This window comes from Podarcis filfolensis (genome assembly GCF_964270895.1).
Source record: "Podarcis filfolensis genome assembly, chromosome: 8".
NCBI classification, from domain to species: Eukaryota; Metazoa; Chordata; class Lepidosauria; order Squamata; family Lacertidae; genus Podarcis; species Podarcis filfolensis.
This window is the reverse complement of record NC_139611.1, coordinates 12,659,057-12,684,334: the sequence shown is the minus strand read 5'-3', so window position 1 is coordinate 12,684,334 and position 25,278 is coordinate 12,659,057. Positions and strand designations below refer to the sequence as shown.

The 25,278-nt window shown below is 49.4% G+C and overlaps 1 protein-coding gene across 1 annotated transcript in view; it reads right to left on the bottom strand.

The window, feature by feature from the left end:
* The window catches only part of UBR4 (ubiquitin protein ligase E3 component n-recognin 4), a 139,148-nt gene that overhangs the window by 57,542 nt on the left and 56,328 nt on the right, over positions 1-25,278 (bottom strand). The window contains exons 49-64 of the mRNA XM_083628333.1: positions 24,860-25,076; positions 22,218-22,250; positions 17,758-17,821; positions 15,982-16,116; positions 13,348-13,522; positions 11,998-12,138; positions 10,801-10,922; positions 9,681-9,792; positions 8,718-8,848; positions 7,485-7,662; positions 6,346-6,450; positions 5,758-5,895; positions 4,380-4,554; positions 3,157-3,253; positions 1,952-2,059; positions 470-586 (exon numbers count right to left, since the gene is read on the bottom strand). Of these exons, the coding sequence (XP_083484459.1) occupies positions 470-586; positions 1,952-2,059; positions 3,157-3,253; positions 4,380-4,554; positions 5,758-5,895; positions 6,346-6,450; positions 7,485-7,662; positions 8,718-8,848; positions 9,681-9,792; positions 10,801-10,922; positions 11,998-12,138; positions 13,348-13,522; positions 15,982-16,116; positions 17,758-17,821; positions 22,218-22,250; positions 24,860-25,076 (2,048 nt within the window). The remainder of the gene's footprint in view (positions 1-469; positions 587-1,951; positions 2,060-3,156; positions 3,254-4,379; positions 4,555-5,757; positions 5,896-6,345; positions 6,451-7,484; positions 7,663-8,717; positions 8,849-9,680; positions 9,793-10,800; positions 10,923-11,997; positions 12,139-13,347; positions 13,523-15,981; positions 16,117-17,757; positions 17,822-22,217; positions 22,251-24,859; positions 25,077-25,278) is intronic.

Genomic DNA, 25,278 nt, shown 5'->3' with positions numbered 1-25,278 from the left:
AACAAACCCCACAGCTCATAAGCTCATTAAAATCCGACGCACTTCGGTCTCCGTTTTTAACCTCTACGCTTTTGTTATTAATCTTCTTCCCTCTGCCTGCACGCTTGCCGGCTCTCCCCCCACCAAGCCCCCCAGCTTTCCCCCCTCTTTTTCAGAAAAAAAAGAAAAAAAGCCTTATTACTGCACCTTTTAACAACAAAACAGGGATGGAATCCTCTTAGCGACTTTGAAACGTTGGTGCTGCAACATCTCTGCTCCCCTATAATCACATCTGCAAATCCCTGTCCCCCATCCCCACTTTTAACCACTTCTTTGCCAACTGGGGTTTCAAGGGCAAAAGGGAGCAAGGGTGCTGCTCTCCGGAGGTGGTCCGGCCGTTCTATCAGCCACACGCAGACATTCTCCCTCTACCAACCTCACGTAACAAAGTTCTTTTGCAAGACCAGAACTGCGGAAGGGATTTTGGTACCTCGCAAATGGAAGATTTGGACCCTGACTTTGTTCGCGACATGAAGACGCTCAGCAGCCGCATGATCACCAGGTGGACTTCGTTCAGGGCGGTGCGCTCGTTTTTCTTGGAGACGTCCTGGGAAGGGTGGGGAAGGGAGAAGGTGAGAGGAACTGGTTGCCGCTGAAGCTGCACAGGAGTAGACCTCAAGCCCACCCCATCCAGCCCAAATCTCAAGAACTGCAGGGTGAAATAAAACAGATTACGCAGAAAGCCTCAAATTGCCCCACGATTTGCTTTGCAGGCAGAATGTGCCAGGTTCAATGCCCGGCAGCATCTCCAGGTAGGGCTGGGAATGCCTCCCGCCCGAAACCCTGGAGGGCTGCTGCCGGTCAGTGTAGACAATACTGAGCTGCATGAGCCAACGTTCTGACTCAGTATAAGGCAGCTTGCTATGTGACATCCCTCCACAGTGCATATCTCAGGGCACTACTGGAGAGTCCAAGCAAACAGCCATCAATTTGGGGGTGGCCAACTTGGTCCAAAGGCTGACTGTCCCATACACATTGTTATCTATTATTATTATTATTATTATTATTATTATTATTATTATTATTATTAATATTTTTATTTCTATACCTGAAGGTCTCAAGATGGTTCACATAAAATATCAGGGTGGTTCACATCCTGCCTTGTGTCCACAATACGCACACCTCCACTGCAAGGAGGCCCACTTGATGCTGCCCTGCGCTGGTGGTGGCCCATGTAGTCAGTGGCCTGAAATGGTTTCACTGGTGGAGGGGCTACTGTGCGGCTCAGAAAGAGGTGACCGTCTTATATCAATGGGGGTTTGGGGGGGGGAAGTAAGTGGGGGGGGGGAGTCTTCAAATAAATCCCAGCTTTATGGCTGCAAAGCAGAAGATCTCCCAGTAGTTAGGCCACCCTGCCCCATGGGCCAAAACCAGCTGGCCTCCGACACCACCCAAAGAAGCCAGACACGGGCGACTCAGGTTGTCAAGCCTGCTTTGTGCTGTCTGTGTTTTCAAAAGCTTCAAGGGAAGGGAGGAGATGGCTGGGTGGGAGGTTGCTTGGCAACCCCCCCCCAAAAAAAAAATCACCCACATTGCCATAATACTCTGCTTGGGACCGCCTGCCGACGAAAGTGGTGCTGCTACATTCCCTGCTCAGCTACTGGAAGGGAAGCCCAGTCCTACTTTATACAAGCCTTCACACCTCCTGATATTTTGGACTTCCACTCCCATCAGCTGTGAAGAACAATACAAAAACTCACTACTGGTAAGATAATAGGGCAGCAAAAAAACACACAGGCAGCCTAAGGCGATTGCAGCTGCGTTCAAAGAAAGGCTCATGGGGGCAATAGCCTAATTCCTAAAGCATCTGTTTTCCTGCCTCAACCGGAAGAAGAAGTAGTAACCCAATATACCTTCCCTCCTGGCCAAAAGGAGATCAGGATGGGGAGGAGGGCAACTCAGCTCCCTGTACCTTTTTATCCATGCACAGTTCTGCGATGAGCTGGGCGAGCAGGTTATCCAGGGCACCCTTGTCCTTCTCGTCGTCGCCGTCCAGGTCTGTCGTAAGCATCAGGATCACCTGGGCACACAGAAGCTCATAAGGCACAAAGAAAGGGGACCTCAAAGGCATCCGGGACATAGGTTCTTCCGCTATTAACATTCCTTGGGAGCACACAAGCTGGGTATCCATGCTGGACAGCTGCTGAGAACCTCAGACAGACAGCGATGCTGCCAACTCGCAGCTGTGGTTTGTCCCCCACCCCATCCTCTGCAAAGCCTTTCTCTCCCTTCCTGGAGCTAACCATAGTGCAGTGTGGTATCTAACACTAGCTGTGTAGTGAGCGACAAGCCAGCGTTTACAAATGGAGTTGGAACAAACCACAGTTTCAAAATGGCTACTAATGATGTAATTCATTTGTACTTTTCATTTCAAACAACACGGTAAAGCAACTCCAGCAGCCAGCTGGAACCAGAGAAAACTACAGTATCCCTAAGGAAGCACTGTTATACAGTGGTACCTCTAGATACGAACAGGATCCGTTCCGGAGCCCCGTTCGCATCTAGAAGCAAATGTAACTAGTGACGGCACGTCTGCGCACGCACGCACGCTTTTCACCGCTTCTGCGCATGACATCATTTTGGGCGTCTGCGCATTCTGGGCGTCTGCACATGCACAAGCGGCGAAACCTGGAAGTATCACGCTCTGTTACTTCAGGGTTGCCGCGGAGCGCAACTCGAACACGCTCAACTCGAAGCGTATTCAACCCAAGGTATGACTGTATTTTATTAATGGGGGGCAGCCCCTTCTGGCCCCTGGCAGATAATGGGACAGTCCACGTTCTAGGCCAGGGGTACTCAGTTCTGGGAAAGCTTCTAAGGGACACATGCTGGGCAGGGCCAGAGGGAAGAGTGGACACAGCAATGACTATAATAGGCTAGGCTTCTGCATGCTCCCATCCAGGCAAACAAGGCATGATTGAAGTCCAAAGACATGTTTCCAGCCAGGCAAGCACATCGCGGGAGGGTTCAAGGCAGGGCCTCTGTGTTGCCTAGAGAGATCCCAAGGGCAGACAGAGAGTCTTGGAGGGCCTGATGTTCCCCACCCAGGGAATATGGCAAAGATTCCTAAGCAATGACTCTCATCCAAACAGTGAGGGAGACTACTTTGTACGTTACCTGCATGTAAGGGATGGCACGGACCCCGCCCACGTTCCTCAGCTGGGGAAGGGTCTGCAGCAGCCTCTCCAGCAGCATCAGACGGACCATGTGCAGCCTGAACATCAGAGGGGGAGAGGAGAAGGCATTTAAGAGCAGCAGGTGTGGCCAAGCAATATCACACAGGGTTGTAGGCAACTCAGTTTTAACTCAAGGGTGGACCCAATCAAATGAAAGGACTCAAGTCACGTTCATTCATTTAAATCAGGGTTTCCCAAACGTGGGGCTCCAGCTGTTCTATGACTACAACTCCCACCATCCCTAGTTAGCAGGACCAGTGGTCAGGGATGATGGGAACTGTAGTCCAAAAAACAGCTGGAGATCCAAGTATGGGAAACCCTGGTTTAAATCAGCCTGCTCCAAATAAGAGCAATGCGGTACGAGTGCAGTCTTCACATGCCGGTGAAGAGCCAAATGTAACACACACACACCCAAAAAAGCAGCAAACTAGTGAGAAACAAACCAGGAACTGGTTCATTGCCCACATCAACAACTTTTCCCAGAAAGGCGGTGGTGAGGAGACTTCTTGCAGAAGGACACAGGCCATAAAAACAAAAGGACAGCATCCTGAGCTGCTGCCACCACTTCCCACAAATCCTTGGGAGCCTCCCTGATTGGACACTGCAGTCTTGCAACGTTTATCCTGGAAGCTCAATGGGACCACAAGTATCCCATTTCCCGCATAAAAATGGGAGGGAAGCATGGCTTTCTTGCATGCCAGGTGCTGTTGCAGCCGGGAGAAAGGACGTCACTGTTGTGCTTTGGGAAAGGCCTTTACCAACCTGACGGCCACCTTATCAGCTCTACGGGCAGCACAGTCAACGACCATGGAAAATGAGTGGGCACCACCGAACTCTAAAGGGCTGCTGAGCCAGTTTCCATCATTTGGGAGAGGGAGAGACGGTTTCCCAGTCTGACCAGCTGATGATCTGGTTCCCCACTACACATACAAGACTTCTTTGGCTCACATCACTTGCAGCTTCTGAATCGACTCTCATTTGCATCTCACAACAGTTTATAGGTTAACGGTGGGTTCATCTGGCAGGGATCTATCTAACGGGATGCGCTGCCAGGGGTGGGAGAAGAGATGCCTCAACACGGGGAGCAGGGTGAGGGCAGGGTGTCCCATTCTAGCCTCAGAAACCCAAGACTCCCCCATAAGCCAGAAAGGAGGGAGGCCTTGCCTGTTGCTGGTGTGGACGTCTCCTTCCGCCTCCCCTTCCCCTTCTCCTTCAGACCCTTCGCCCTCCTGTTGCCCGGTGGTGGTGCTGATGGCACCCGTGCTGGAACTGACGCTCCCTGGCCCAGCTGGGTGGCCCTCGGCGGTCGTGTCTCCGTAGGCGCTGCTGCGGCCGGACACTGGAAAGAGAGGAGCAGGGCAAGGGGGAGAGGCGATAAGCACTCCCGGGACCCCAAACACAGGCACATTTGCTGGGGGGAGTGGCGCAGCTCACCGGTGGAGCGCCTATTCTGCATGCAGAAGGGCCCAGGTTCAGTCCCTGGCACCATCTCCAGGGACGGCTGGGAAGGACTCCCTGCCTGGTACCCTGGGACTCAAGCTCTGACTTTGTACAATGTTCCAATTCAGCAAAAAGGGGTTGCACCCAACGACACAGACAAAGCTTTCGCAGGCAGGAAGATAAGGCAACTGGAAACACTAGGGCAGAGCTAAAATCGGGGCGGGGGGGGGCACACACCAAGATCCACTTCCAGCAAAGAACTGATGTGTTTTTTAAGAGATGCCTCAATGTTGTCCATGTTCATAGGAGGCTGAGAGAGGAGGCAGCTTCACAGTATAGGCACCACTGCAAGAAAAGGTCCTCCCCCTAGTGGCCACTGACGAAACTTCCAGAGAAGTAGGGCTTCCTCTGCTGGGCAACAGGAAGAAAAGGGAGCCTATGCCCAAGCTGCTTAACAGCTTTACAGGTGAGACTATGGCCAACCTGGTCCCCTGATGGGGCTGATGGGAGTTGTAGTGCAAAACATTTAAAGAGGGAACCAGGTTGGCCAAAGGCTGTTACAGGTTAATTGCTAAACTTGAAAGCTGGCAGGTGGCTGGAAGCCAGTGCATTTTGGTTACAAGACGCTGGACTGGGCGGATCAATCCAGCAGAGCTGTTGCTTATTTATTTATGCCTCACCTGCCCTTCACCACAAGGTCCCAGAGTAGGTGACAACAGAGCATTCAATTTTTTCAAAACCAAAACAAAACACCTCTAGTTAAAACTATTAAAATTCTAAAATGAAGTAAACACATTCAAAATGGATCAGGAAAGCACTCTATCTAACATAGGGATTGCATCAGGGAATGGCCCCTAGCTCAGTGGAAGAGAATCTGCTTTGCATGCGGGTTCAATCCCCACTGGGATCTCCAGTGAGAGAGGCGCCCTGCCCCAAACCCTGGAGGGCCGCTGCCGGTCAGTGCCGACAAAACTAAAAGCTAGATGGAACAATGCTCTGACTCAGTGTTAAGACAGCTTCCCGGGTTCCTATCTTTATTCCAACATGTGCTGCCAGCTGAAGGGAGGGACGGGGCCCAAGCCAAGTTCATTGTGGGCATTACCACTGTGCTCCCCGGCCACCGAATCCACCGCGCTGCCGCCGCTCTCGGAGCCCACGCTGCCGCCGTGGTCAGCCGGGGAGGTCCGCAAGGTGGACCCGTCTGTTGCTGCCGTGCTGCCTTCATCGTCAGAAGCTGGAGCTAAGAGAGTAAGGAGGGCTGTTACAAGTAAAAACACCGTCTTTGAGCAACTCCAACACAAAAGCTTGCGATAAGGATTTTTTAAAGCTCTTAGTAGATTTCAAACATTATGGCTGCAGAATAATCAATTGGATTTTTTAAAACGGCTTTCAAAAAGTGGTCTTGATTGATCAATTAGCAGATTACGAAGATATTTATTATTTTTGATACAAGCGTATAGATGCGCAGGGGCTGTAACTCTGTGGCAAGGGCATCTGCGGTTATCAGGTACCAGGAAAGACCCTTCTCTGCCAAAGACAGGCTAGATGGGAGGATGGTTTGACTTGCTATAAGGCTGCTGCATGTCTACACCACCCCAGCTGCTAAAAGGCACATACGGAATTCCAAGCGGTATTGCCTGCGCTCTGAAACAGGAGGTATCATTTGGGGTTTTACGCTGTGAACAGTTACCTGATGCTGTCGTGTCCGAAAGCGTCCCGGCGTCGAGAGAGGAAGAGCTGGGGGCTTGGCCGGACAGCCCCAGGCTCTGCAGGCCAAGTGCACTGCTGCTGCTCCCTGTGCGAGGGAAGGAAGAAAAATGCCTCTGAAAAGGAGGAGATCCTCATCCCCAGAAAAGCCAACGCCCAGGGATGTGCCTTCATTCACACAGCAAGTGAAAATGCTTTGGCCTCGAGGAAGAATGCTGCTCTCCCCAAACGTCACCTCCAAATAACCCTTCATCAAGCAGCAAATTTGGAAGCGACTCTTGCCAACCTAGCAGTTCAAAAGCACGTCAAAGTGCAAGTAGATAAATAGGTACTGCTCCGGCGGGAAGGCGTTTCTGTGCGCTGCTCTGGTTTTGTCAGAAGCAGCTTAGTCATGCTGGCCACATGACCCGGAAGCTGTACGCTGGCTCCCTCGGCCAATAAAGCGAGATGAGCACCGCAACTCCAGAGTCGCCCACGACTAGACCTAATAGTCAGGGGTTCCTTTACTTTACCTAGGTTAATTAAATTTATAATTCTTCCCACGGATTAAAAAAAAGGGCTCGCAGCAATCCACAACTAAGTATAAAACAAATTTCAATATTAAAATTACAAAACCAGACTGGGAACATCCTAAGCCACATACAGTGGTACCTCGGGTTAAGTACTTAATTCGTTCCGGAGGTCCGTTCTTAACCTGAAACTGTTATTAACCTGAAGCACCACTTTAGCTAATGGGGCCTCCTGCTGCCGCTGCGCCACTGGAGCACAATTTCTGTTCTCATCCTGAAGCAAAGTTCTTAACCTGAGGTACTATTTCTGGGTTAACGGAGTCTGTAACCTGAAACATATGTAACCCGAGGTACCACTGTACATGAAAGCTTACAAAATAAGGCCAGTGGCCCACCTAGTCCAGCATCCTGCTCTCAGTGGCCAACCAGATGCCACAAAGGGAAACCAGCAAGCAGGACCTGAGTACAATAGCAGTACTCTCCCCACTTCTGATTCCCAGCAACTGGTATTCAGCGCTACTGCCTGTGACAGTGGAGGCAGAGCACAGCTTTATTGAACTGGGGGCAACCTGACCCTCTCCCTCCATGCCGCCTCCCCGTAGGTGCTTCTCACCTTGCTGGTCTTGTTGCAGACTCAGGGCAATGGCAAGCTCCACCATTGTCTCATCGTCGGCATCTGGGGGGATGTCCAGCATGGGAGGAAACCCCTCAGCCCCAGCCAAGAGGGCTTCCAGAGGAGAGGGGTTGCCATTGTTCACGTTCTCAGCTGTCTCCAACACCATCGACTCGGACTAGGGGAGAAAGAGAAGTGGATTTGATGCCATAGCACCCTCTGCCCAATGCACACTGCAAAGCAGCGCTATAAAATAACCATCTGGTTAATTCCTGTTGAAAATGCACATGAGATGCACAAAAGAGCACCCAATGCTAGGCCTACTCAAATCAAACTCACTGGAATTTATGGCCACAGCAAACTTTAATTTCCATCATGGGCTTAAGTTGAATAGAAGTTAGCAGGATGCAACCCATTCTGAGCATGTCCTATGTTTAATCCTGCCTTCTGGAGCCAACGGGGAGTAAGTCTGCTCCAGCTTCTACATGAGAGCTGCCCTTCAGATATTTGTCTTCCGCATACGGTATGCTGCCTCTGCACTTTGCTAGATAGACAGATAGATGCCAGGGCAGCCTCCAGAACCCAATTGTTGGGCAAGTACACACACACACAAAAAAAAATATCTTACAAGGTACAGCCAGGACACATAGTTTTCCTTAAAAGGCCAGTGTTTTTTGCACAGAGTCTACTGGCTGTTTGGTGTCCACCCCACTTGTTAAACAATAAACAACAAACTTTTTAAGAAAACCAGGACAACAAAATGTCTGATGATATGCACTCAAGCGGCCTACTGAAATTCTAAAGCAGAGAGGGAGAAGGTAGGAAGTTCTACTGCAGAGACGAAAGCCATCTGTGCCCCTCCAGGGGCTGCTAGACTCCCATCTCCCTTAATCCCTGACCTTGAATCATACTGGATGATGCTGGGAGTCCAACAACCCCTGGAGGGCCACAGGTTCTTGATCCCCAGCCTACACAGCTTTGATGCTGAGCCTGAAAGAGGGTCAATTTTTGTGCTTACCTAATGGACCACTGCCTCCTCCTACGATCCGTCTGGTCACATCAGTCTGGTCTAGGGGGTTGGCAAGGCAGTGCCCTCTAGATGTTGATGAGACTACGACTCCCATCCACCCTGACCAGCACAGCCAATGGGGCTGTCAATGATAGGAGCTGAAGTCCAGGATCACACTGCCTACCCACCAAGTCCCTTTTGGAAATGAAGCCGGTGAGACTTACCACCATCTCAAAGTCCCCGTGGTCCACCTCGCTTTGCTCCTGGCTCTCCTGCCGGATGTCTTCACCATTCGGGATCCCAGAGCTCTGCATCTTATCCTCTGCATCATCATCGTCATAATCGTCTTTATCTCCTGGGGCAGAAGTGGTGTTGTCGGCCTCGTATATAATGCACATTGGCACGGGCACATAGAAATCCCACAATGCTTTGCTGCATTGTGCTGCAGCCAGGATTGGAGGCCTTGGATGTGCAGTCGGCTCCCCCACCAAGTGAGCTGACACTCTTGCATAGCCACGACCCCTACTGGGTGGTACAGTCTTATGCATGTCAGCCTCAGGCTGGGAGAGCAGAATGTGGCCCTCTGCATATGATCGTTCCACTTTCTAACTGCTGCCTTTTAAACACACTAGCCCCAATCCAATTAAAGCTATTTGTGACCGAGTACTATTGAAAGTAGAGGGACGTGGGTGGCGCTGTGGGTTAAACCACAGAGCCTAGGACTTGCCGATCAGAAGGACGGCGGTTCGAATCCCCGCGACAGGGTGAGCTCACGTTGCTCGGTCCCTGCTCCTGCCAACCTAGCAGTTTGAAAGCATGCAGTGCAAGTAGATAAATAGGTACCGCTATGGCAGAAAGGTAAACTGCGTTTCCGTGTGCTGCTCTGGTTCGCCAGAAGCAGCTTAGTCATGCTGGCCCTTGGGCATAAAACGGTTCTCCACCTGTGCTATGGAATTTCAGGTGTAGGAAAGGAGGTACAAATTAGGAAGCTCCAATCCCAGCCACATGCATCTCTGTAGGATGCACAGTTGCTCTCTTGGGATCTTGCCTAGTACCAAAATTCTGACATTCTGACTGCGGGTCAGCTTGTGGGGGGATTTTAAACTAGGGTTTCATATGGCACAGGCCCCACAAGAGAGGAACTCCTCCAGCACAGCCATGTTAGCCAAAAACCAAGTACTAGTTACCCATCGGGGTGTTGCTCCGAGGAGACGAGGGCAGTGTCACGTGCCTCCGCTTGTTCCTGGGCCTCAACACACGGATCAAAGCTTGCTTGCAGGAGAAGCTCACGGCCGGATCCTGGATAGCAAGCAAAGCAAAAGTTGGCCTGTGTCATTCACCTGCCATTGTTCCATGCGGTTGTTGAAACGGCATGCCACCGATGATCTCTGGCTAGGATCTTCCCCAGACCAGCTTCCAAAATTCTTTTGACTGGAGATGAAACCTGCTGCTTGATGTCCCCCGAAAAGCACCAGCCGTTAATAATAATAATAATTTGATTCATTATCCACCCTTCACCATAAGGTCCCAGGGCAGGGCGCCAGCATTTAAAATACAACATTAAGAGCAGCTTGATATGCTCTAGCCTGTGAGCTACGTCTACAAAGGGGTTATGTGGATATGTCCTCTCGATAGATAGAAAGAGCGGTTGCTCAGCGGCAGAGCACCTGCCTTGAATGCAAAAGGTCACAGGTTCAATCACCAGCATCTTCAGGTAGGGCTGGGAGAGACTCCTGCCTAGAAGCCAGGAGAGTTGCTGCCAGTCAGTGCGGGCAATACTAAGCTAGATGGGCCAATGGTCTGACTCAGTGTAAGGCAGCTTCATTTGTACCTGTTTAATTCTACTCTTCATTTGCAACTACAACGGCTACAATCTTGCTTCATTGTTAAGGAAAGGGAGAAAAACTCCCACATTCATCCAGGTAAGGAAGGGAGAGATACCCAGCCTGAAACCGCTGCCAGTCAGTACAGACAACACTAGGCTACATGGACAAAGGGCCTGACTCTGCATAAGGCCATTTCCTGCGTTCTTCTCTGGTGGTGGAGGTTCTCCTTCAGGTGAGAGGGGGAGAGACTGCTATGCGTCATCAGATGACACCGTTCCCCAAATCCCCAGACATGCAGATGATGAACAGCAGGCAGCGTATGAAAGGGCAGAAGAAACCTTTTCAAGCCCAGGGGTCTCCAGTCTCCCTGCAGAGCGATGGAGCCTCAGAAGAGCCAGAGTGAACGGATTTGGCTGCACCCAGGCATCTCTCCCTTCCTCCCGCCACCCTGCCCCCAAACCAAAGCGGCTCAGAGTTGTACCGGGCACAGCAACATCTGCATGTAGATTTTGGAGGCCGTGTTGATGCAGTCCAGCTCGCAGGTGCAATAGCCATGGATTATGTCCACAAGAGCATTGACGGTGGCTTCCACATGGGTCAAGCCTAAGGTGGGGAAAGAAAGGAATTGTTTTTAGGAATTTGACAATTGATGTGTTGAGGTGTTTTGCATCTTTTACTTTTTTTGCCTACAGGAACAAGAGGGGAAAGGTGCTGCAGTCGCTGATCTGATGGCACAGACCAATTCCACCTGGTTAATAAAGCCCACAAAGGAAGTTACTAGCCTGCAGTTTTGTTCCACTAGTCTGTTGGGGGCTAGCAGAGGAGGGATGGAGCACTGAAAGCCTCCTTCAACAGCCCAGGGCATTTGTATGCTGGACCAGAAGCAAGAGTGAAGAAACTATGGCCCCCCAGGCTTCTCCATCTGGCCCTTGGGCTTCTTCCCAAGGCCACGCCCACTCACTGGCTCCATTCCGCACCCTCCGCAAGTGCTCTTGCCTGGCTTGAACTGTGATAATGCCTCTTTGCTTGCATGGATGGAGGACGTGTGTGTGTGTGTGTGTGTGTGTGTGTGTGTGTGTGTGTGTCTGCGCAGAAACCTCTGCCTTTGCCCAGCTGGAAGGCAGTCTATTGGGCAAAGGTAACATTCACATTCATTGCTACACCCACTTTTTGCCTCTGGACATTTCCCACCCCTCCCCAGAAAAGTCCTCAAAATGAGCTGCAGCGCTTGGGACAAAAACTGTTTCCCTTCCCCTGACTTCTCTTCTTTGGCTGCCCCTCTTGGCACCCCTCCTGCCAACCTAGCAGTTCGAAAGCATGTCAAAGTGCAAGTAGATAAATAGGTACCGCTCCGGCGGGAAGGTAAACGTGCACTGCTCTGGTTCGCCAGAAGCGGCTTAGTCCTGCTGGCCACATGACCTGGAAGCTGTACGCCGGCTCCCTCGGCCAATAAAGCGAGATGAGCGCCGCAACCCCAGAGTCAGTTACGACTGGACCTAATGGTCAGGGGTCCCCTTTACCTTTACCTTGGCACCCCATACCCCCTGGACAGGCCAAATTGGTTGATTTGGTGTAAAGCAGCTTCCTACATTTCTATCCGAGTTCCTTGTTTGCTCGCCCTGCAGGTGAGCTCAGGAACAAGCGACTCAAGCAAGTTTTAAAGATAGAAAGCGAGTACCTGGCAAGCAAGCAGGGGCCAAGAAGGCGTTCTTGGGCTTCGAGGCATGCAGTTTCCAGAAATGGTTGACCAGCTGAGTAATAAAAGTGCACCCTTCTCCTTCGACGTTCTTCTGGGTCTCCTGAGCTTCTTCACCCCCTTCTGAACGTTGTTTTAAAAGAAAAGGGAAGAGAGTTAGCTAGCTAGCTAGCTAGTTAGCTGCAGGTTTGTTTGGTTTTAACTATGTCAAAAACAGACCACCCAAAGCATCCCATGGAGCAAGCCAGAAATATGTTGCATCCCTCTATTAAAACTATCAGAAAGCTAACCATCTGGAATTAAGAAGAAGAAGAAGAAGAAGAGGAGGAGGAGGAGGAGGAGTTTGGATTTGATATCCCGCCGTTCACTCCCCTTCAGGAGTCACAAAGCGGCTAACATTCTCCTTTCCCTTCCTCCCCCACAACAAACACTCTGTGAGGTGAGTGGGGCTGAGAGACTTCAGAGAAGTGTGACTGGCCCAAGGTCACCCAGCAGCTGCACGTGGAGGAGCGGAGACGCGAACCCAGTTCCCCAGATTACGAGACTACCGCTCTTAACCACTACACCACACTGGCTCTCATTAACTACTTTGGCTCTGACAAAAATTGCTTTTATTATTATTATTATTATCATCATCATCAACAACATCCCCTGTCTTTTTCCCAGCGCCAGGACTCAAAGCACAGTACAAAAACTAAAACAAACACAGATAGAATGTAGAAAGCTAAAAACATAGAACAGATAATAGTTCAAAAGTAATTAAACTATAATGGAATTAAAACAATGTAAAAAAACAAACCTACTAAAATACAAACAGTAAAAACAGCATAGCACTATTTGAAAGGCCCTTCCTTAAAAGCAGTTCTCAAAGGCCTGCTGGAATAACAGTCTTCACCAATTCACCATGAATTAAGACTTAAATTGTTATACCCTCTGCCTTTCTGGATTGCTGCTGTAAGAATTACACTTGGAATGGAATTTCTGTACTCTTTGTAAAACAGCAGTTCACTATGTTACCCAGAGCCCTTTATACAAGATCCTTGTGAAAAATATCTGTCCCAAGTTTAGCCACAGGAAATTTTTTGTTGCACCACATGATCTAGCGTGCTTTTCACTATTGGATGAGGAAAGCTAGGCAACCTTGCATGTTTCTCTGCCACAAAATTAGGAGCCAAATCTGTGGTTCGGTTTTGAATGCAATTTTGCTTTGTGATGGTTTATAGCCAAACAAATACAATTCATTACTACCACGAGGGTCAGAAATACGAACGAGAAGCCAACGCATGAACAAAAATGGCAAAGGGAAGGGGAGCAGAAGGGAGCTTGATGCACCTGCTTCCAGCTGAGGCAGCTTTGACTCTGTGAAGTGGACCAGGTTATTGGGCCTCATGATGGCAATGGAGCGGGCAGTGATGACCAGCCTCTGGAACACTTCCGGGTCAAGGTCCTTCCCCTCTTTGCTTGAAGCCGTCAGATACTGGATGGCTTTGCTCAGCAGAGCCTGATCCTACAAAGAGAGAAGAGTTTACCCAAGACGAGTGCTTATTGCGACATATTGGAAAAATGATAAACTCCCTACCAGAGTCGAATGGTTACTCAAATTGACAGAATATGCAGAATTAGCCTCCCTTTCAGAAAGAGATAAACCCAGACAGGAGTTCATTCTAGAATGGGATAACTTCAAAAACTATTTGAAAAGTAGCTGTAACTTAAACACAGTAGTTACCTTTGAATGATTTCTGTAAATAATACATATGATAGAAAATTATATTGAAATAGAAAAGAGAATTTTTATAAACTAACAATGGTTAAGTAAAGCAAGATGTTTAATATAAAGGAAACATGGAGAGGGTGGGAAGTCATAGGTTCGTGTAGAAAGCACATAGTTGAAACTGTATGTATCTCTTGTGATATAATTACCGGATTTATCAAAATGAAGATGACTACGTGTTGTATATATGTGGGAAATGAATAACAAAGCATTATTTTTTTAAAAAAACAACAACACAGTTTGCCCTTCTTGGAAAGGTATCTCACAAACTTAAAGTATCTAAGAGGCAGCATTCAAATGACTATTTGAGGCACACGGTCATTCAGTGTCACCAGTATATACAAATGCATGGCTCACTTAAGACTATATTATTGAGAAAAAAGGCTCTATAAAGGAACACACAGGTGGAGAGTACTTCTATTTTTATAAATCTTTTATTATTTGTAAAAGGAATCTTTGTATGCGTTAATACTTTATTATCCCTTTGGAGCTGAGCTGTAACTTTGCACAGCCTTCCAGCCTGTGATGCTTTGCAGTTTAAATCTCTGATTCTTTGTTTTCTTCCTGTTATGCTTGCACTTTTGTTTGTTAATCAATTTTTTAAAAAAGAAAGAAAGAGGACAGAGTACAGGAAGGCTCAGGAGCAAATCCTGGACTGATCAAGAGACCAAACATCCACCTCGTTCTCAGCAGTGCACTTGAACTGCGGGGGGAGGTTAACCGGAGACACTTCACGTGTCTGAGTCGCTCCACAGGGAAGGCCAGAGACAAGAGTCCACTGGAGGAAACTCCCCCCTGGCTGTAGTTCTTCCTCCCCACAGCAACAGGATCCACTCTGGAGCACTCTGTCCCCTTCATTCTGGTTATTATCAGTACTATATTATCAGCAGAAGTTTTCTGGGGGAATTCCTGGGAGTTTCTCACAAACTGCTTGAGGGCACCTCAGTGAGGCTGCTAAAGGTAAAGGGACCCCTGACCATTAGGTCCAGTCATGGCCGACTCTGGGGTTGAGGCGCTCATCTCGCTTTATTGGCCGAGGGAGCCGGCGTACAGCTTCCAGGTCATGTGGCCAGCATGACTAAGCCGCTTCTGGCGAACCAGAGCAGCGCATAGAATCGCCGTTTACCTTCCCGCCAGAGCGGTACCTAGTTATCTACTTGCACTTTGACGTGCTTTCGAACTGCTAGGTTGGCAGGAGCAGAGACCGAGCTATGGGAGCTCACCCCGTCACAGGGATTCGAACCGCCGACCTTCTGATCGGCAAGTCCTAGGCTCTGTGGTTTAACCCACAGTGCCGCCCACATCCCTTCAGTGAGGCTGCTAGTGGAAGCAAAATGGATAGGTCTGGGGTCTCAAGGACCTGGGCCTGTAATAAGCCCAAGCCTGCTTCTCTCTTAAGGCCACATCTCCCTCAGAGTGTAAAAGAGAGTCAGCATGAGGGTGGGAGAGAAAGGGTGAAGGAAGCGAGGAATGTTTGAGGGTTTCTTGTTGTTGTTTTCCCTGCAAAGCTAGTTTATTTTGCTTTCTTATTAACCAGGTCGTGTTAACGTTGCAAAAGCAGTTAAGCATTGTATATGAGAGAAGAACGCCACGTTGATCAGTTCAGACAGGAGTAATGCTGGTGAGGGTCTCTTCTCCAACACAATTGCCTTGTCTTGAACTCTGTTGCCCTAATCACGAAGTGAAGGCTTGGTTTTCTTCCACACCTGCCACCACTACTTCTGTGAATCTGCGGGGAGTTGTTCCAGGGCAGGGACAGCCAATGGTGTACCCCCCCCCCCCAGATCATAGCTGTCAACTTTTCCCTTTTCTTGTGAGGAATCCTATTCAGAATAAGGGGATTTCCCTTTAAAAAGGGAAACGTTGACAGCTATGCCCCAGATGTCGCTGGTTTGGGTGATGTAAGTTCAGCAGCATCAGGAGAGCAGCACGGCAGCGGCTACCTCTGTTTTGGAACATACAGACCCTCCCTTCTCCACAGCTGCAGACAGGGAGGCCTCAAGGGAACAGCTCCTGAAAGCCAGCCCAGACCCCTCTGCAGCATCTACAGGGAAGCGCAAGGGTTTATCTGAGACACAAGAAAGCCAAAAATAAATCCGTCGAGGATGGGAAACTCAGGGAAGCCATTGGCGCCTAGGACATGGAACCCCAAAGGTTTGTGTGGTAGGAGAATGAAGATGGCTCTGTGGCTTTACCTTGTGGTTGTGGTAGGCCGAGCGGCTGGTGTGGAGGCTGGCCAGCAGGCTCTTGGTCTGCTGCTGGACGCTGGAGGGGGCTGGCGTCGACAGAAGCATGGTAGCCAACTCTTGAGCGGCAGCCTTGCTCTTCTCCTGTAAACGGGGCACAGAAACTGAGCTAGCGGTGCCTCTGAAGTTGGGAGTTTCCACCCAAAAGCATAATCAGGCAGAAAGGCAGGAAACAAGAGTAAACAGTCCCATAAAGTTGGCTGTAGACAAACAACAACAACAACACGGCTCTTTGGAAGCTTACCGTATTTTTCGCTCTATAGGACACACTTTTTTCCCTCCAAAAATTAAGGGGAAATGTGTGTGCGTCCTAGGGAGCGAATGCAGGCTCCTTGGCTTCAGCGATAGCAACGCGAAGCCTCCGAAGCGCAGAGGGAGCGCTCCCTCTGGCTTCAGCAAAAGGAACCCAAAGCCACCTGAAGCCTTCGGAGCGCAGAGCGAGTTCCCGCTGCGCTCCGCAGGCTTCAGGTTCCTTTCACTGAAGCCAGGAGAGCAAGACTCTCCTGGCTTCAGCAGAGAGGGAGAGCTGCGCAGTGCCCCTTCAGCCAAGTGGGAGGAGAAATGGAAGGGGCTCTGTTTCTCCTGCCGCTTCGCTGAAGCGGTGCTGAGCAGAGAGGGGGAGAATTTTTTTTTCTTGTTCTCCCCCTCTAAAACAAGGTGTGTCCTATGGTCCGGTGCGTCCTATAGAGCGAAAAATAGAGTAACTTGGGACCCTGGAAGGCCTGAATGTGTTTGTCAACTACCAAATAAAGCAGGGTGGGTGCCTCTGGCCCATGGGGATCCAGTTTCCCTTAAGCTATATCCACTTGTCAATGGGGCGATGTAACCCCACCGGTCGGGAACAAGGGAGAATTAAATCCTGTTTGGTTCAGTTGCGCATGTTCTCCATGGGGAACCAGTGTGCATACCCAACCCCTGCAGAACTGAGTATTTTTAATGCTTTTTAATACTTTTTGAGGATTTGGGGGGGAGCTACCCCCCGGCAACGCCTATGCCCCTGACCCATCCGCTGAGGGCGGGTGTTCAAGCCTGCTTAGCTCAGGTATGTATACTGGTTCTTCATGGGATCTTTGCACAAAACACACCAGCTGATGGGCGGGGAGTTCAATCCTGCTTGGTCACTATCTTCCTCCAAAGGGCATAATGCTGTCAAGTGAGATGATAGGTGGGTGGTCCGGCCCGCCTGTCCCGGAAATGCAGAGTTGGCGGGGGGGGGGGTCAAATGGCTGTCAAGGTTATCCTGTAGAGTATTAGATAAAGATCTGGCCCCCAGGGCCAAAAAGGCCCTCTACCCTTGCTATAAAGTCTCCCAAATGAGCCACTGATGGAGACCAGACATTTGGAGTGCAGCAGTAAAGTCTGACCCAGGAAGTCCAGGTCTCCTACAAGCCCACCGTCCCCCACAAAAAACCCCTCTGGTGCAGGAACAAATGTCTCCCTGCTGGCAATGATCAGAGAAGTGAACACTGGCTTTCAAACCCAGCTCCAAAAAAAACCCCTTTTCTCCCTCTCTCTTTTTTGGCTAGGCAGCTTTCCTGACAGATCTCCGCTTCCAGCGGCATCAAAGTCAAATCAGCAAATAAGAACACTTTTGGGGTGGGTGGGTGGAGGGGAGATCAGGGCTTAGAGGGTGGCTGATCCCCTTTGCTGTGCATCTGCCTCCCACCCTCCCCGCCCCAAAGCTAAACCCGCAACGTTCCCAAAACCTCAAGAAAAGTTACTTGCCTTCTCGTTGACTGGTCCGACGGCAAAGCAGCTTTCCAGAGCTTCTAAAGAACTGACTACTAGCCTGGAGGGGGTAAAAAACGAAGGAGAAAGCTGGTTTCAGAAAAAAAAGGCAAGACTCCTTAAGATTTATTTATTTCTTTGCTTCATGGCAAGCAGCAGCTCTGGGTGGCTCAGAAAGAGAGAGGGAGGGAGGGAGAGAGGGAGCGCTAAGAGATGCCAAGTCCCTTGCCGGCGCCACCAAAAGAGAGAAAGGAATCGCAGCAAGATAAATGTAAAAATAAAAAATAAAAAATACTGCCACAGGCATCGTGCATATCTCATTCATTGTGCTGCAGACCAGAGAGTTAAACCTGGCTCCCGCTCAGAGAAAAAACTTAGGGCCGCTTCTGCAAATCCATGGGGAGGGTGGGGTGGGGGGAGAAAGAGAGGCTTTTCTCTCCCCAAAGAGGATAAGAACGTTTCTCCTTACACAGCCTGCAGCAGGGATAACTTGGATGACATTGACAGGACTGATTCATCAGCACGCCTCCCCCCTCTTCTGCTCTGAGAAGCGCACACACGTGCGGAGCAGATCAAGGGGTGGCGTGACATGTACTTTTGCGGAGAAGGGGGGTTAGGGAGAGCCATATAAAGAGGCTGCTCAGAGGGGCTTTAGGGGGCGTTTGCTGTTCCCAAAGAGGTCACTCTCCCCCGTCAAAAAATGCAGAATATTATAACATCTTTTTCAGCAAACCTGGATGGCAGACGGTGAGGAACAGCACTCAAAAAAGCCCAGATTTGGCACATCTCTGGCAAAAAAACACACCCTTAAATCTCTCCAGGATGCAATCACCCTACCTGGTTGCCTGTAGAGAGGAAACGTCACTTCCACAATTTATTTATTTTTTAACTCGGAAAAAAAGAGCATCCCGTTGCATTATGGGAAGGGTGGTAGCTCAGTGGTTGAACACCTGCTTTGCACAGCATTTCCAGGTAGGGCTGGGAGAAAACCCTGGTTAAGATCCTGGAGAGCCATTGCTGCCAGTCAGTGCCAGGCAATACTGAGCTAGGTGGGCCAAGGGTCTGATTCAGTATAAGGCAGCTTCCCACGGTCAGGCTGGGAAGACAAATAAAGAATGCAGTTATGGGGGCAGTTCTGGCTGCCCCATCTCAAAAGAGAAAAAAAGGGGGATGTCATAGAACTGGGGGAAAGGGTGCAGAAGTGGGCAACTAAAATAATCAGGGGGTCCAGGAGCAACTCCACAACAAGGAAAAGCTAGCACCACTGGGTGCTTTTAGTTGTGGGGAAGAAAATGGTTGAGAATTCATCGAGAAGACAAGGAGGACCGGAAACACTTCCCAAGAAAAATTAAATCAAGCTTCCTGGAAGCTCATGCAGCTCTGACAAACACGAGGCAGAAGTGATCTGGAGATGCACACAACCCAAATGTGGCTCCTGAGATTCCAGCAGCCATTGCGCACAAATATTCAACACCCCCCTTTTTTTGGCAACAACTTCATTTAAGAAAATAACAATAATCTTTAAGCCCTGGGCCACAGAATTATAACACGCACAATTATAATACTTCCCTATTTTGTCTTCCTGTCAGAAGAATGGGTACATTTATTTATCGCATTTATATGCCACCTATTCCCTCCAAGAAGCCTATGCAGTTTTCCCCACCCCTCATTTAATCCCCACAACAACCCTGTGAAGCAGGTTAGGCTGAGAGGCAGCGACTGGCCCAAGGTCACCCAGTGAGTTTCATAAACGAGCGGAGATAACCAAATGCGAGAGACTGGATTGTAATCCAACTACCGTATTTTTTGCTCTATAAGACTCACTTTTTCCCTCCTAAAAAGTAAGGGGAAATGTGTGTGTGTCTTATGGAGCGAATGCAGGCTGTGCAGCTATCACAGAAGCCAGAACAGCAAGAGGGATTGCTGCTTTCACTGCACAGTGATCCCTCTTGCTGTTCTGGCTTCTGAGATTCAGAATATTTTTTTTCTTGTTTTCCTCCTCCAAAAACAAAAAGTCTTGTGGTCTGGTGTGTCTTATAGAGCGAAAAATACAGTAAGTCCTATGCATAGCAGACCCACTGAAATCAGTGGGCAATGCCCATTGATTTTAGTGGGTCTATTCTGAGCAGGACTGACACTGAGTTTAACCCTTAATCCAACCAACGCTCTTTCAGTGTTCTTGTGGAACTGCCCACGCCGAGCCCCAATACCGCTGCAGCAGACTTTTCAGGATTTGACAAGGTGCTAGTCCACAAGAGAAGCGGCTTCCTTGGTGCAGCCCAAGTACTTGTAATTGATATGACTGCCTCTCCTTCCCCTTTCCAGCATTATCCTCCCCTTCTTCTCACATCTCCATTGTGTCTGCTTTCAGACTGTAAGCTCCTTGGAAGCACAGACCCACGCTGTTCTCCGTTGTGCTACGCACACCAATTGCACAATGGGGAAAACTCTTAAACAGTGATTACATTAGTGGCTCTATTTCATGTTGCCGCATTGCTCCAGAGCTTGCAAACCGAACGGCCACCCTGCCCACGAAAATGTATGCTCCTTTGGTCCATGCAGAAGCAGCACGATGTAAGCAAGGGGTGGGAGGAGGAGGGAGAGGGAAGATGAGACAGGCCAGAAGCTCAGGCAAGGGAGCTGCTAGCTGAAGTGGCCAGAGATGGAGCTCAGTGGCAGAGAACCTGCTTTGCATGCAGAAGGTCCCAGGTCCAATCCCCAATGGTATAAGGGACCCCTGACCATTAGGTCCAGTCGTGACCGACTCTGGGGTTGTGGCGCTCATCTTGCTTTATTAGCCAAGGGAGCCGGCGTACAGCTTCCGGGTCAAGTGGCCAGCATGACTAAGCCGCTTCTGGCGAACCAGAGCAGCGCATAAAAACGCCGTTTACCTTCCTGCCGGAGCGGCACCTATTTATCTACTTGCACTCTGACGTGCTTTTGAACTGCTAGGTTGGCAGGAGCAGGGACCGAGCAACAGGAGCTCACCCCGTCGCGGGGATTCGAACCACCGACCTTCTGTTCGGCAAGTCCTAGGCTCTGTGGTTTAAACCACAGCGCCACCCGCATCCCGATCCCCAATGGTATATCTGGGTGCTATTATTGCTGTTGTTGTTAAGATTTATGATCCGCCCTTCACCTGAAAGTCTCAAGGCGGATACACACCCACCTGAAAATTAGAAATTAAAAAACCCGAAAACACACACGTCTCAAGTGTCAAATGGATGCGTCTCGGGATTCGACAAAAGCTGTACAGGCAGCTCAGTGGGGAGTGGTTCCCCCAGAGGAAGGCCCTCTCCTGGGTCACACACACCAAGCTTCTAGAGGATCATAAACAGTGAAACAAAGATGCCTGCCTAATATCAACAGGCAGGGAGTGCAAGAGAACAGGTCACACTAAAAGACTGATTTCTTGCAAGTAAGTTATGTTCCATTTGCTGAGATTGGAGGCTGGGAGTATGTTATGTTATGGAATGTCTGAACAGGTTTTATTGGAGGAGAGATGTAATACTGATTGTTTTTTTTAAAAAATGTAGCTTTTATGGGCTTGCCCTGCCCATAATGCTAAACCATGGCTAGGAATAACCATGGTTGACAAGCTGAAGCTGAGGCATCGGGCAGATCTCTTGAACATCAGTTTGCAACGTCGCAGAAGAGTTAGAAAGCACCAGCAAGAGCAGCCAAACCTTGAGAGCACTTTGGTCCCCTGCCCCCTGCTCTTCATTCATGGCTCTGTAGCTTTGTGGAAGTTACAACTCCCTTAGGAGGTCTGGGGTTTGCTTGTAATGCAAAGCTACGGTTAACATTCACTAAGGTTTGTAAACCACCTACAATCCCCGGTTAATGAGTGACCTTTAACCATAGTTAAGCCAGAATTAAACTGCTGGGCTGGGTTCACGCATAACACCAAGCCATGGATTAATGAACCAAAGTTTAGCTTAACCGTAGGCTGAACAAACCATAGTTTAAACTGAACAAACCATAGTTTTGTTCAACAAACCATAGCTTAATGTTATGTATGCCTCAGGCCTCTGTTGCAAGGCTGGTTCAGAGAGGCTTTATTCCTGGACAGGGGGAGGGGAGCAACGTATAATATTTTAAAAAATAATTAAATGCATTTAGCTGCCGACAAGGATTAGCAGATCTCTCCCAATCAGAAGTCAAAAGGAGCAGGGGGAGAGAGATTGAGGGGGAAAGCCGAGCGGGAGAAGAGACAAGCAGCTCATTTCAATTTTGCTTGGGTTTCTTGGCTGGCTGATCTGCCATGCAAGAGGTCCTAATGTAAAAAAAAGCAGCATGAAGGTCACTTTTTCAAGATTATCTACGCACTTTTAAAAAAGAAAACACCAACCAACAGAAATCAAAGCAATGTGCTGTTATTGTCTTACACACACAAGTAATAAAGCAAAAAATCATTCGTGCACAGAGAGAGAGAAAACAAAAGATAGTATACTAACCGGTCCAGGGTGGTTAAGGACTCAGTTTCAGAACTTTGGGGGAAGCAAAGGAAAAGGAAAATATATATATGTATATACACGTATAAATAAAAAAAGATATGAAGCTCACAGAAAAATATTGAAGAAACACGTCCTAAGCAAACCATACCAAAAAAATTAAAGGGGGAGGGAAGAGAAACAGGCAAATTAAATGAAAGTGTTTGAGGAGAGAGAGAAGTGGGGCTAAGGTCAGAAACAATTTCAAGCAACAGTTACTTTACTAGCTTTAAGGAATTAAAAGGAGGCCTGAGAAGAGAATGAGCAGGAAATGGCCAGTCTGAGAGGCACCCCCAAGCCTCCCCTCTGCATCCCCGACCCCCAGCCAAAGGTGATTCTCTGTGCTATAGAAGGCAAGGGTAAATTCTACAACACCTCACACACTGCTCCTATTTCCAGTGGGGTTTAACCGTTATGGGACATGCGTAAGCCGCAATTCTGCAGGTGTGCAGAAGGGCCTACAATAAGCAAAACGGATCACAGAACTCAGCTTCCTCGGAATCTCAAGATTTCATATTGCTGTTTTCCTTTCTTTAGGTGTCGAGCCTTCATATGTGTGGAAATGCACTTGAACGTCAGCAGGTTAGCGGCTGCTAAAATCTGAGAGGCAATGTTTGTGTTCGGGGGTGGGGGTGGGGGTTGGATGCTAAACAAGATTTTTTAGTGGCTAAAGATTGCTTGCAGAACAAATGATGCACAAGAACAGAGGAAATATTCTCAGACTGACTGAATCTATTTTGGCAGTTCACAGAACGGAGCTTTCCTCAGCGCAAGAATTTCACATTTTTAATTTAAGATACAACAACTGCGGGACATATACACAACCCTGTAGTAGCCATGTGTCAGCGATTGTGTGTCAGTGACTGGGCAGCAGCCACTGAATGGGAGTTAGTCAATGGATGTCAGTGTCCATCACTGAGTGTGTGTATCCATCCTACACTCAGCCACGAGTCCTTCACACGTTTCCCAAACGCAAGAGGTGGTTTGCTGCCTTGTTGCTCTCCAGGAACTACAAAGGGTATGCATTTGCTCCACACGTACTTTCCCCTGTCCCCCACCGACTCCATCACACTGAGGTCCAGCTCCGTGCTTTCCTTCTACTGTTTCCTGCCTCCATTCTTCTCTGTCCAATCATGGACTTGGGGGACTCAAGAGGCCCTTGAGGAGCTGGGTGGCAAAAGCCAACCCTGTTGTTTTTTTCCGCCCAACACCACCATGCTTGTTTTTAGCACACAACACTAGCAGGCCACACAGGTTCTAGCAAAAATAAGAAACATGCGCACATTGAGGCTGGTTTGGCCTCACAGATGAATTTTCTCTGCCCAAAATACATATATTTTTGGCTCTAGGTGGCCGCCCCAACTCTGTCCTCTCCTGCCATGCCTGCCACTGGCTGCTCCTTCCATCTCCACCCTCCCAATCACAGAGAGAGAGAGAGAACAAGGGAGTTGAGTCTCAAAAGCAAGTGGTGCTGTCTAGTGGTTGGTGGACTGCAACTCCCATCAGTCTCAGCCAGCTAGCACAGGCCAACAGGCAGGGAGGATGATGGGAGCTGAAGTCCAACAACGCCTTGAGGACACCATGTTGCCAAACCCCTGTCCTAGAGCACTGCTGCCCTCTAGGGACAACAGTTTTAATTCCTCGTTCTTTCTTTACATCCCCATCCTCTCCCTCAGAGCTACATGGCAGAGTCTGGTCTCCCTAGAGACTGACTGAAAAATGAGGAAAGGGAGGAGGAGATGGAGAGACGTTTCTGCGGTGATGTGCAGAACTTGCATGGTGAATGTTGGGCACCACAACCTCTCGGTTGCCAGGGCAGAGGAGCCGGAGAGGATCTTTACATGCTGCGCTGTAAGGGATGAACTGACACGGGTGGGGGCTCTTGTAAAATTCCCTGCCACCACTCATTCAATGCACGTGCAAACACACAACAATACGGCCATTACAGCAGGGAGGGGAACCTCCAGCCGATGTCCCAATCTGGGCCCGCCAGGAGTTCAGATTTGGCCTGTAGGACCAAAAAACCACGCCCACCTGTCAGTCACCAGATGTCACCAACTGACAGGCAGAGCGAAGGGCAGGTTTCAACTCTGCATGGTTCCCTGCAGTGAAGTGGCATACACAATCAATTCCTGCAGAAAGCAGGATCTAATCCCCATCAGCTGTTGAGTGTTGGGGAGGTGGGCTAAATCTTGCCCGGCTGGTCCACTCACGCCACAACCTCGCAAGGAACTCCTACATGCAGTTCAGCCTTACAGAAAGAAAGATTTAAGCACACATACGCCCATCAGCTGATGAGCAAAGGATTCTCCCCCGCAATACAGTGGGTGGGTTCAATCTCCCGACATCATTAGGACACCAGAGGATTAATTAGGAGAGTCATCACACCCATTTGCCAAACATCGGCCTGGAAGGTGGGGAAATGAGGATCCAGCTTGCTCAGAGCAAAAGCACTGCCCTGACCCCCCCCCCACCTTCTATTATAGAATCCAAAGGGGTTCTAGACCACAAAACTGCTCCTACGTTCCTGGAGTTATAAACGGTACCTGCAGGAAGACAGGGTGGGTGGTAAGTCGAAAAAGGAACATACGGTTCTGAAGATTTACCTCTCGAGAACAGTGCCGCTAGCAGCTGCCGGAGTAGCCGATTCTGTGTCTCCAGTTCCGTTGCTCTGATTCAGGTTGGGGGGGCAGACGTTGCTGACTGAGGCTGACGGGAAATCCTCCGGGGGCTCATCTGGCCAGCCAAACTGCTCCTTCGTCTTGCCATAGATTTTGATGGCGTCCAGCATGGTGACGCCGGCAGGATCCACAGACGCCCCGACTGCAAGAGAGGAGAAGAGCCATGGCTTTTTTCCGTACCTTTCAAGCAAGGCAGGGAGAGCGAGCAAGGCGTGGCAGTTAGCGTGTCAGACTATGAGCTGAGAGGTCAGGGCTCAAATCCCACCCCCACCCCCTCAGCTATGAAGCTTGCTGGGGTAATCTTGGGCAAATCACTGCCTCTCAGCCTAGCCAACCTCACAGGG